A 13,047-nucleotide genomic window follows, 5' to 3' on the forward strand; every position below is an offset into this window, starting at 1 on the left:
AGAACCTTTCTTTATCACTAGTTTAACGCATTTCTTTGACGCGTTAAACTAGAGGGCTGCATTGGGGAGCAGTTTCTCACTGCAACCTGTGGGGAGGTGGAGTTGGATTTCCAAGTAGTTTATCATGTTAATTTAGGAGCTATGCCTCATAACCCCAATCATACCCAGTCAAACTGAATGTGGGTAAAGATGGAAAGTCCAGCCATGGGCCACAAATGAATGTACTAGACAGTGGGACTGGAATCCCACAGGGTCACACACAAATCTAGCAGGAGTAGACCTTGAGGGTCTGAAATCTAGTGGTGTCACAGCCTTACAAATACAGCTGTAACTTGTTGATATATAGTGGTTGGATGGAATTTAAGAAAGTCGCAATCTCCAGCTTGACCTCTAGATGTCAGTGACTGTTATACATGATGACTTTAAGCTTGTTGGGGCTTAACTTGACAGAAAGGTGAAGGCAGTGCATCAAATGTTCAACTTCAACTTCAAAGGCAAAAACAGATTTTTCTTTATGGGCTTAAACTTTTTATTCTCTATGTTGATTTACCGCTTACTTAAATGTTATTAACTGGACAGGAACAGTGTTGACCTAAGTGTTGAACTGTTCCTTTAAATCTTAATTTAAAACAAGGTAACCAGAAGTACTTAATCTACTGAAGTATGAACATTTATCAACACGTTCATTCATCTTTAAAGAGACTCCTATTACCATAACATTCAGTGTAAAGAGTGTTTACCTCATACTGTACTTCTGACAGCATTTTGAATTAAAGTTTGTAGATTGATCTTGCAGAGCCACAATTAAACTAGCTAGCAAGACTGCATTAGGTAGCACAGCTTAAATGTCAATTCCCAGTACATGTTATTTTTTTTTCGGTGTGTAAAAACAATCTCGCAGGTGGCCCAGAGTAGAAACATTTCTATATTTTTTGGCTTTCAAGACACAATGTCATCTATCTGCTTGTAATATTCAGAGCTGCAAAAACAGAACGTGATGGTGTATTTCAAAGATAGCAAATTTGGTTTCTTCTGAGTTATTTCTGCATGAACAGCCTCTTCACCTGCGTCAGAGTTAAGCCCACATGGTGCTTTCAAGTAGCCGAATTACACTGCTGTGCTGGTGAGTCACAGTCCTTTAATGATGAATGTGGTCTGTGAAATAATCATCTTTTAAGGTAAATACTATCTAGTTTCAGTGTTGGAAGACTCCTTCACAGAGACACACTAGATTAACTTGCATAAACCCAAGCAATGTTGTCCCCTCAGGTGCGTGTGAGACATGGTGAAATGTCATTTCAGATGCAACATAAATGTGCAGTGAAAGGTGGGATTAGGTGACGTGCATGACAAGTGCAAACTTCTCAACCTGCGCTGGCTTTGGCAAATGCTTTCTGGATATGATGCAAGAATGAAGCAAACTGTTTTAGGACATGACTGGTTTAGCGAATAGGGATGATAAAAGATGTAGACACAGGCACAAACCTGGTCTGTGAGGATTCGAGGCTTAATATCAGGAATGGCACCCCCTCTCAGCTCATCTTCCACAACCATGAGTCTGGGAAATAAGAAACAAACATACCGGTTGAGAAAAGTAGAATTACGAAGCCGGTGTTCTTCAGATTTACTGTGTGGCCATATGATGATATTAAGGTCCTGACATGTTTGCGGGCACATTCAGCTATCCTCAGAGCTTCCTAAAACTGAATCTGAGCTCCCTTCAGATTCAGCGGTTGAGATACACAACACATGAAATGAGTGTGAAGGATAGTGCAAACTAACCCATCTTTTAATATGGTTACTATCCCGTTGAAATGAAATGTGATTTACATCATTTATTTTAATAGTTCCTTCAGGTATTGGTAACTAAGGTCAGAAATACTCTGGCTTGGTTTCCTCTATTTTTTTTTTCATTAAGTATATATTTCAGACTTGATCTCATGAAGTGCCTTACACTGATAAGTCTAGTGAGCATGGATTTTGATATCACTTGTGATAGTTAAATTAACTGCATTAATCTGTCAGGCAAATTTCAATCTTGCACAACCAATGGAAATTCATAGAAATAATTGCAGAAAAAGAAGCCCTGTGCTGTAAGCTCTGCAGAACGAGGCCGGACATCATCCCGCTGAAATAAGCACTCACCTCCCAGGAAAAGATGTAGCCTTGATGGTAGCACACAGTATGTCTGTCAGAAACTTCAATATATGTCTCTGCATCAATGGTACGTTCACAGATACTTTATATATGGCTTCCTTCTGGTCTAATACTGTTTCAGGTTGCATTTCTGGATGTAATGGCATTCAGCATTGAGTAAAAATAACTTTCCAAGTTACTCCTATGCCTACATGGCTATACCGATCTATACTGATCATGATGGCATGATGGGTCTCTCAGCCTGAGGGCTCGATTATCATGCAAATCCAATGGCAGTTTCCATCCTTGGCCTTTATATAGAGATTTCCCTAGATTTTCAATTCTATGTATTGTAGCTGAAAGTTGTAGTTATGTTGAAAGACTAAAGGTCTTTGCACTTTTGCTTGGAGAAATATTTCTCCTGGACGTGATCAATGGCTTTCTTTAACAGAAAGCAGAGCATCAGCCCATTCTTGCTTGGAAAGACTCAACCTTTGGTGGATGCTCCGTTTATACACAATCCTGACACCCTCACCGGTCACAAATCAATATGCTGTTACTTCTTCGGTGAACAATAGAATACATTACAGCTTATATGAAACTCATCGATTTGTAGCTGTTAAAAAAAGTTCGAAGAAATGATCAAATTCAAGTTTTTGTTGCTTTATAGAAAAATTCCAAACTTTTCTAAAAAAGTTTTTGTCTTGTTGTAATCTGCAGAATGTTTTCTCTGAAGATCTGATATAGTCTGCCACTAGTTTTAAAGTTTGAATGAAAAGACTATTTGCCATCTGTCCATCTCCCACAATATTTGCATAAGGTGCATTAGGTGCATTTGACTTTTAGCAGTGCTGGACGGGTCAGGAACTACAGCTGGACTGACTGGGAACCTCCTTTGTGATGATGCAAGTCTGTCCCGAAACGTTAAAAGCTTCCCTGGCAGTCATGACATGTGATAAGTTAATATTTTCAGACCTTCAGTTGCATTACCTAATCTACTTCTCTTCTAATGGGGAGGCAAATTACCACATTTTCCATTCTCACAGCAAATGTTTAAACATACTGAGACCAAACAACATAGCTTATACTGTCGTACTGTCAGGAAAAGAAGAAATGTCATTGAAACAGAATTCTTTATACTTTATTTCTATTTTCTTTTCACCTACCTGACAAGACAGTATTCTTAAAAATCATAATAATAACACGCATTCTCTGAATCTTTTGTTCTTGTAGGTATTCCCGTGAGGTAAGGCACTGCTCTGGGCTCACGCCATCAAAATATGGCAATCACAACCATTACTGCAGTCTTATTAAAGTAAAAATAAATATAAGCTTATTTTAGCAAAAAGATCAGGAAATATAAATCTCACCAATGCAATATGTTCAGCTCAACTAATCTTTTCTTGCCTTCGGTATGCTTTTCTCTACTTTTTTCTGCTACAGACATCAGAAACAGAGTACGAAACCTCAGCTTGAGTGTAGAGTGGCCTTTGCACAGTGAAGAACCAAATTTTTCACGGAATTCCCCTCGTCTGAAAATCTGTACTTCATTTGGTTTTTAAACAGTGACTGAATTGTAATCCAGAATGGTAAACTGTGAGCACAGAAGAGTAAACGGCAGGAATGGTGCTGGTGTGTTCAGCACCTCTGCAGAGAGTTTATCATTTTGCATAGAGGTGAGCATTCTGTCTGACCAATCAGTGGTCTGCAGTGGTTTCACAATATCTCTTTGCAGAAGCTCATCAATTCTGTATGAAGCCTCACCTGAGGAGCTTCCAAAAGTACCTGCTACCATAAACTAGCAGCAGTGGGGAAAAAAAAAAACACAAGCACAAAAAGCAATGCTAAAAACAACACTTTGCCCACTGTGTTGTGGTTTAAATGGGAGCACATCTGTCAGCTTCATGTATGAACGAGCACCACAGATGTTTTTCTGCCACAGTAGTCTTAGAATGTCAGACCTATTACCTTTTACAGACAAGTTTCAACACAGCAAAATTCTGAACAGCTGCAGTCACATTAACGGACAGCCACACACAGCAACAGTGGGCCTTAATTTGACATATGAGTCAGCTATTCAGAGAAACCCAACAGACTGAGTTTATCAAATAAATAACAGAGCTGTCAAAACTTTCCTCCCATATGGTTTTCCATACCGTTAACTAATACAGCCTTTGTCTTATAGAGTCTTATTGTCATCATAAAGAAGCAAGTCGATTCTTCAAAACACCAACTGTTCAATAAGCTTAAAAAATGCACAACAGCAACAGTTTGGCCGGTTCCATCTGGTGGCGCTACAACCAGAGTGCACTTGCTTTAACAGAATTATTGTTGTTCCCCCGTCTAAAAAGTAAGAAGTTAACGTTTTCTGAAATGGAGAACTATCTCTTCTAACTTTTGATTTGTGTGACACAATGCGAGCTGCATTTTAGAGGAGAATAAAAATCGCATTTTAATATATATACTATATATACTTACATACTTACTTATACATACTTTTTATGAAGAATAACACTTGATTGTTATGTGGTCCTCTGTGCTTAGTTACAACATATCTTATGTACCCACGAGTCTATTTCTTTTAAATAAGGTCATTTATAAAAAATAAATAAAGACGGTGACCTTTTTTAACTTTATTTGTTTTGCTTGCTTTGTGGCAGCTGGGGGGGGGGGGGGGGGGGTTCACATGATGACTATGAGTAGCAGTAATGAGTGTGTGCATGGTAAATGCACCATTCTGGTTTAATCACACCCCACTCTACAGTTATAAAAGGCTTTTTTCTTTTTTTTATATTTAAGCTTGACTGAAAAATCTCTGTGGCATTTTTCTGAAAAAATAAATGTTTATGTGATGAATGTGACGCATAAGACGCAGCCAAGCAGAAACTGGCACAACGTCAACTCTGCCAGCTCTAGTTCAGCCTGAACACTAATCACCTGCTGATGATGCCTTTGATTTGCGAATCCTTCTCCAGTTGCTGCTGCTTTAGGCGGCGCTCACTGTCTTCCAGGCGGTTCTGATACTGCTGCAGAATCTTGTTTGTCTGCTGTTCCTGGTTCAGAAGCCTGTGCTCATATTCCTCTAGCTTACGATGGGACATCTTCAGCCGCTCCTTTAAGGAATGAATTTCCTCTTCATATTCTCTTACCTGGAAGATTAATAAAATAATGTCACTCTATGTTGCTGCTTTTAAGAAATATTCCTGGTTATTGTAAACAGAAAGGGGGATAAATACAGTTATTTGCTGGCATTGTCACACGTTAAAACCTAATTTAGCTGTCGGGCCCTCCTTTATCTGATTCTTAAGATACAAAAACTACACCCAAAATTCAAATAATCATAATTTTTTCTAGGTATTTATTGAATATGTTCAGTTTTGCAGTCACTATTACAGCCAGCTATTGGAAGTATGGTAAGGTCAAAACTTGGTCTGTAAACTTAAACTAAAGATACTGGCAAAACTTTCAGTATACAGAAACTAGCTGAAAGGCTGCTGCTTTCACTTTAGTTTCTAACAGAGGTGAACAAAAAAACTCTACTTCAAAAACTCATAGGATCCCTGCTGTTGACTCATAAGAAGAGAGCAGGTATATCTTTGGCAGAAGGAGAAAAAGCCGCTGACCCTGTCCAGTCGGGACTCATCCATACTCTTGGAGTACTCTTTCAGCTGGCCCTCGCGGTCCGGCCGCAGGCTCTCGATGTCGGCAGAGAGATGTGGCATGTTGGACACCCAGGCCACCGTTCGCTCGTTCATGGCCTGGCTGTTCCCCTGAAACAACAACCAAGAATGGTCACAATCTCCGCTCTTGTCTTACTTAAGTACCCAAACGTAAAGATATTGTGTCTGAAGTGAGGAACTTGAATAATGTGAGCATCCTTTCATGAAGTTCTTTGAATTTGTCCCCAGCAGTTTGAAAGCTTCATGTTAAAAGATGGATTTACGAGATTCACCTGTTTATTGGCAACTGGCTTGAGCAGATGCTGCTGTGGTGGCTGCAGTTGGGACTGCTGAGGCTTCTTGGTGCTTTTTGTGGGTGTGTCTGTCGACTCCTCTGCAGCTGCTGCTGGAGCATGGTTCTCTTTGGCGGAGCTCGTCTGAAACGGAAGCCCAGGAGCTGGACTGTCTGTCACAGACAGCTGTGCGTCCTGTTGCGGCTGCTGCTGCAGTGACTGCTGCTGCTGTTGTTGTGTCTGCTGATTTTGACGTGATTTCGGCTGACTGCCACTGTAGTTTGTGTCAGAGGAGTCAAGGAGGAGGTTCCTGCTCTGCGGGCGAACCCTTGGAGGAGTGGCAGTGGCTGGAGTGTTGATGGACCGCTGGGACTTGAGGTGCTGTGGGGCGATAGATGTCTGGCGGACAGGATGAACTGTAGTCGGGGGTGTGGCCAAAGAGGCAGGAGTGCCAGTGCCAGTACCTGACTGAGATGTGACTCCCATTAGGTGCTGCTGCTGGAGAGACTCCTAAAAGGAAAGCGAAAATGAAAGCAAATGGTTACAAAAAGTCAGCATATGTATCCAATGTGAAACAAAGGCAGACAGCTGTGCACATGCCTAACCCTACTGAGATTAAACAAAATCAGAAAAATGTAAGTATATAATCATGAAAATATGAGCCATCTGGCTTGTTTGTGCCAAAATCTAACAACTTTTATGTCATGACTGGTATTAACTTGCATTACAAGACAAATAAAGTGAAAAGATGTTACAAAAAGGCAACATCTGGTGATTTCCATAAGTCACACTTTAGGTGATCTCTTTTAATATGCACACCAAGTGTAGCAAAATAAGCCATTACATCTAAATCCATTCACTGCAAAATGTTAGAAAAAAAGTTAGGATAATGCAGCCCTACCTAAGAGCACCTCTGATTATAAACTAAATGCAGTACATATTATTTAAATAAAAAGTCACCATTATAGCTTTTAAACCCCAAACTGATGTTAAGAACTAGCAGCAGGACCCCCTGTTGTGTCTCTGGGGAAAGAAAGTTGCACCTGAACACAACGCAAAGACGACCTCCAGCTGCCAACTCAGATGTTTAATATACGCCTCAGCGAGCAGATGTAATTATGCTGAGCAGAAAGGAGCCGAAGTCTATACATTATTCAATGTTTGTGTATAGTCAGGTTATTATTAGTTCAGTTTTTAGTATCTCACCCAGTTTTTGCTCACTTAGGCATGTTTACCAGAAAATATTGGTGGATAACTCTACAACCGCCTGGAATATTGACAACCAGACCAACAAGCCACAGTTTGAGAGACTGTGGAGAAGGGTTGTGTGACTGAGAGGGTGGTCAGCAGCACAAGGGACCTTCTCCATTTCCCATCGCACTGTACACCTCAAACTTCCAGTACAACTCAAGAGTCCTGTCATCTCCAGAAATACTCTGATGACTCTGCAGTTGGGAGGTTTATCCGTGAAGAACTAGAAGGCTGAGTACAGGGAACTGTTCGACCACTTTGAGGCACAACGTGGGAACGATCACCTCATCCTGAATGTAAACATCTGGATTTTAGGAGGACCAGGGACAAGCCGAGCACTATCTCCTTCCTGGGAGAGGAGGAGGGGATGGAAGACCACAGGTACCTGCGTGTTCAAATGCATCAACAGGGACGGACTGAGCAGACTGTACTTCTTGAGGAGGCTTAAGCTCTCGATGTCTGCACCAAGATGTTTCACATCGTCTATAAATCCGTGGGGAATGTAATCTGCTTTGCAGCCATCTGTTGGGGCATCAGAATTAGAGCCAGAGACTTAATAGAAAATGAACAAACTGATAAAAAAAGGTTGGATCAGTGCTAGTGACTGCTCTGAAGCCCCTGAGCTGATAATGCAGAGAAGAATGGTGTAAAAGCTGCTCAACATAATGGACAATGCTGCACACCCTCTACATAACACATTGATTTTACAAGGACGTGTGTTCAGTCAGAGGCTTCTTCAGCTCCCCTGTAACAAAGAACATCACAGGACGTTATCTCTGCCCACAGAGATAACAATACACAATGAGGGTTTTTTTGTTCTGCTTTGTTTCTAATTGTTTCTAATATCCCATTTTGGGATTTAAAAAGTATTACAACCCCTGGGGAGAACCATGGAGTCTGTATACATGGATGTTCTTCTTTTTGCAAATCTTTTAGATAAAAATGAGAAAATAAATATTTAAGAACTTGTAATTTGCATTTCTAGTCTAAATATGCAAATATGCACACGAGTCTGTAGTTAAAAAGGAGTGCTTTGAGAGCTTACAAGCTGTCGTACCAGGCTGACTGACAGGAAACATGTCCTTAACAGCTGTCAGTGGAAACAATGGAAAGGGAGAGAAAGTAACTCTGAGGGTGGTAAAAAAAAAGAATGTTGCTGCTAAACAGCCAATCAGAGCCATCTCCTTCACTGACAGGCTAGACATTGATCAAAAATTTCAAATCAGCCAGAAAAAGGCACTGACAGGCGTTGTGCATGACACACCATCTAACAGTGAAGTACTGAGCTTTTGTTGTCTAAAGAAATCTGGAAAGGGTGAACTCCGGCTTTTATTAATTTTGTGGTGCATAAAATATGACACTGGAGACAGCAACTGTGCCCCAGTTGACCTGAGAGATGTGAATAGTCAGAAATGGGCTTTCGTCTTAAACCATTTAGTGATTCATAACATGTATGAATGTACCAAGAGATGGATCAGATAACCAGAATATAAAGGGGCGTGAACACATCACCCTGGTTTCAACCTCTTTACACGAGCTTCCACGACATTTTCCAGTCAGTTTTATGGTTTGATTTATAACTGTATCTCAGACTTTTGTCTTTCCCGATTTGATTTAAGTTCAGTTGACATTCTGTTACTTTGTTTTTACATTGTAACTGCATGATGACTGTTTGGCATTTTTGTTTTGTTCTCCGCTTTCACATATATTGTTTGAGCTCTGCTTGCTAAGCAAAGTCCTTCGCAACACTGTTTTGATTAATGTGATAAATGAGGATTATCGTTACAGATGGATGGATAAAATTGATAATTAATTCATAAAGTACTGTCTTGACTGCACCATCAGTATCAATAAGCAGGCAGCTTGTGATGTTTGTTCCATTAATGCCCACGCAACAGGACAGAAATAGCTCAGGACTACGTGACAGCATCATTAAACTCTATAATGTTGTACAGACCTGTAGTAAACTTATCTGTGAGATGGATCAGCATCCAGTCAATACTCTATCAAGCCACAAACACAAAGTCTACAAAGTCACTATATGCTTTAAACTGTCACAAAACAACCATCTCTTTCAACTCTATCAAGTGACACTTTCCTTTACATTAAATAGGTTTGGTTGTATTTGAGAAGATGCTTCACAGTAAAGATTGCTTCTTCACTGAAAACTCTGACTGTGTCCTTCAAGTCCAAAACTAAAACCGATCTGGTGAACACAGATGGGCAAGTCTGATAATGATAGCATGTAGGACCAGCTAATATGACACCGTCATCTGCCCCGTTGGCTGACAGATAATAACCAGCCCTGTTGAAACGAGGACACGCAGCCCGATAGTTGTCAAGCACTCTGCAAAGTTCAGCAGACAAATGAGTTACCCGGCTTTGATGCGTTGTCTGTAGAATCACAAGTGCCCTTATGTTATTGTTACATTTGCATAATTCACTGCTCAACATTCAGATTTGTGTTAAATATTCAACTGGGATCCAACTGATTTCAGCAACCCAACCAAGGTGTTAAAATCACACAGAGAATACTTGGCATGGCTCAGTTGGGAAAATTTGCATTTGAAAGTGAATCAGAACACCTACAAAAATAAATCAAACGGTAAAAAAAAACCTCTATGAACATAAAGTTCTTCTCTACACCACAGTAATTGATTTGACAACAAGAAACTTAACCTAAATGCCGGGTCAATATTTCTCATTAATCATAATATTAATCAGTTAATCGGGATGGATTTTTTTTACTCTGCACCTTTTTAAAAATTGTGGGGACCCTTTCAATCATTTCTTTGTTTAAAAAAGGAAGAGTCATGGAAGGTGAAAATCCCATGAGAATACTCCCTTGGTAGAGTTTTGCAACCAATGTAATTGTAGACCATACGTCTTATTTTTTCATTTGAATAGTACTTTCATATTCCCAAAGGAAATTAAATAGTTTCAGTGTACTATTTACAGAGAGAAAAGGCGGAAAAAAAATCAATAAAAAAATAAGAACAAGTGTAAAGGCAGGCAGATCATGCCTGATCAAATAGCTGTAGATTTATATTTGATCATAGTCTACTTTATTATTGTTATTATCATAATAATATAATCATTCTTTACTATAATTCATTTAACTGATTATTTTTAATCAATTTGATTCCAGTCAGCTGGACAGATTAGTTGGAGATCTCATATTGTAGTTTTATGCATGTACTTGTGATAAATAATTCAATCAGCAGTGTTGTTGCATGTCATTAACAGAAAAGCGTCCCTCTGTACGTGTGAGGGTAAGTGAGAGATTCCTACCTGCACCTGCAGGGACAGTTGGTGCCAGGCGTAGTCATTGCTCTGATTCTGCCGGGTGAAATCATCACTGTAGCTGTGTGAGTGGACAATGCTGGGCTGCACCAGACTGCTCTGTGACCGCAGGGCGGACAAGTCCTCGCTGCGGGAGAAAGCACTGTTTCCAAAGGCGGGCGGGTAGTCAGGGTGACCATTCTCAGGCTCAGGGGCGAGGAGAAGAGGAGGAGGAGGAGGGTGGGACTGAGCTGGGGAGTTCTGGGCAGCCAGATGGAATAGCGGGTTCTGGAAGGACAGGGGGTAGTGCATTGCCGCTGCCGCCTGCTGCTGTTGCTGAGAGATGGATTCTGTGGGCCCCCCGACATGGCCCATCTGGCTTATTCTCAGACCAGAACCGGATGAACCTGGTGGCAAATGCCCTCCCATACGCAAGGGGCCACCGAGATTCCCGAAACTGTGTCCGAGTCCAGCGATGGAAGCTTGAGAGGAGGCGAGCATGTCTCCCACAGAGTTAAGGTTGGAAATGCTGTTCATACGAGAGTCCTGAAGGTCCATCATGGACACACTTTTGTTGACGCTGTGGACCTGGGAAACAGAAAAATAATTAGGTACAGCATCACTGTCATTAAACGAGAAGCATAAACACACAAACCTAATAAGAAATACAATATCTTTATTCTCCAAAGGAGAAGCACACTTCTCTTTATATTCAGTTTTTAGAAGAAATGTGTTACAGATATAGCTCCAACTTAAATGCCAGTTGTAAGCTGTCACAGGCATGAAAGCATCTAAACACAAAAAAAATTAGACATGACCTTATGATACCAACTCCTTTACTCTTTGCCATAATGTCTTATTTGATTTCAAGTCCCGTGCCTTACATTCTTGCTCCAAATGCTTTCAGTGAGTGACAGGTCTGGACTGAAGGCCTGTTTAGCACCTAGACTCATACTAAAGATAATAATATGAGCAGAATGTGGTTTGGCATCGACTGGCAAATTTTGCGAGTTCTTAAACCTGAGAATTTTGGATTTTTAATTTTGTACACGATAACCAATCGGTTTGTTCCCCTCCTATTTAGACCGGGGGATCCATGATTTCCAATGAGAATTAAAAATGAAGCTTCATATGATTCAAAAGGCCACCGCATAGTTTTCAACCAACCAGAAAGAAACAGCTTTTCTACATCTTGTTTGTTGCTTTTTTCTTTTTTCTCCATAAAAGTTTTAACTTCCATTTGTGGAAGCAGCAATGAATTGTGCTCAACAACAGAGCCTTTTCCATCCTAAAGGCAACCGGCTGGGACTGGGAGGAGCCACCCAGAGCAAGTTGCATTTATCTCGTCAGGTGTACAAAATGAGGTACACCTGACGAGATAAATTCATAGCTGTTAGGTCCCTGTACCAAGAATGGACAACAGAAAGAGAAGAGAGCTGTAACACATCTAAACTATCTTGTGGTTTTTCACCGCCCCACTGTCAGTGAAAGTGCATACATGAGCTTATAACCCATCATAGCAAGCTGTTGGTGTACTTGTTGTTTTTCACTCTGAAATCAAATTAAATGAAAATCAAATTTAATGAAAAAGTACTTTATTTATCCCAGAGGGAAATTATATCGCTGCAGTAATGTTCTCGTCTTTGTTAACATCCTACACAGGATGGCTTAGAAAACCAGTTTCTTTAAAACAGGCTAGGTTTATTTCACCACATTTTAAACATTGTTCTATTTATTTATGGGTTCATTTAATGGTTTTGCACTGCAGTAAAAAGCAGGAGTTATATGAAAACAGAGTATCTGCAGCTGCAAGATCAGGAAGTTTCACACATATTACTTGATTTCAGCATGAATAGTTCACCTGGAAATCTCTCATAATAAAACGTCACCAGTAATCTAATGTGTTATCATATGAATATAATTATAAACTTTCGCTTCTTTGCGTGCTAATGTTCTCACTGAGTTTTTTTGTCTCCAGATCCTCTGAATCTTTTAAAGACATTATGCACCGTACTCATGAAATCTCCAAAGGTTTCATTTAGACAGATGTTAAATTAAACTGTTTCTCTGTTTGGTCTCACAATTTTTCACACAGAACTCCTCCTTCAACTCCACCCCTTCTTTACTTCTGAAAACACTCAATGCTTTTTTCATACCTGATCAATGCGCCGCCAGTTGTTTTTCTAAACAACTTTCTGTAGTGTCACAACTTTATAGCTTTGCTGATGCCAACAAATTCTGAAGTTATATTTTTCATAGTCTTTGTACCGTTTAACATAGTGAAACACAGTGTTTAGATATTGGCTCAATGATTTAACTTAAACTAACATTTTAGATAGCTTCACACCTTTTCTTTTTTTTTTTTTTTTGCTAACAGAGTTTTAGTCTAAGATTTATACAACGTTGCGCTGCAGTTCAAATTCATC

General features: G+C 40.0%; 1 protein-coding gene across 4 annotated transcripts in view; it reads right to left on the bottom strand.

The window, feature by feature from the left end:
* Positions 1 to 13,047, bottom strand: part of LOC140275161 (ras/Rap GTPase-activating protein SynGAP-like) — a 51,902-nt gene that overhangs the window by 6,662 nt on the left and 32,193 nt on the right. For 3 of the 4 annotated variants that reach the window (XM_072370570.1, XM_072370568.1, XM_072370567.1), the window contains 5 exons: positions 10,631 to 11,209; positions 6,089 to 6,598; positions 5,760 to 5,906; positions 5,074 to 5,285; positions 1,486 to 1,558 (listed from right to left, as the gene is read on the bottom strand). In XM_072370570.1, coding sequence (XP_072226671.1) covers positions 1,486 to 1,558; positions 5,074 to 5,285; positions 5,760 to 5,906; positions 6,089 to 6,598; positions 10,631 to 11,209 — 1,521 coding nt within the window. The remainder of the gene's footprint in view (positions 1 to 1,485; positions 1,559 to 5,073; positions 5,286 to 5,759; positions 5,907 to 6,088; positions 6,599 to 10,630; positions 11,210 to 13,047) is intronic. The other variant, XM_072370569.1, reaches the window with a different exon arrangement.

The sequence above is a fragment of the Leuresthes tenuis genome, unplaced genomic scaffold, assembly GCF_036924035.1.
Source record: "Leuresthes tenuis unplaced genomic scaffold, fLeuTen1.0.hap1 SCAF_18, whole genome shotgun sequence".
NCBI classification, from domain to species: Eukaryota; Metazoa; Chordata; class Actinopteri; order Atheriniformes; family Atherinopsidae; genus Leuresthes; species Leuresthes tenuis.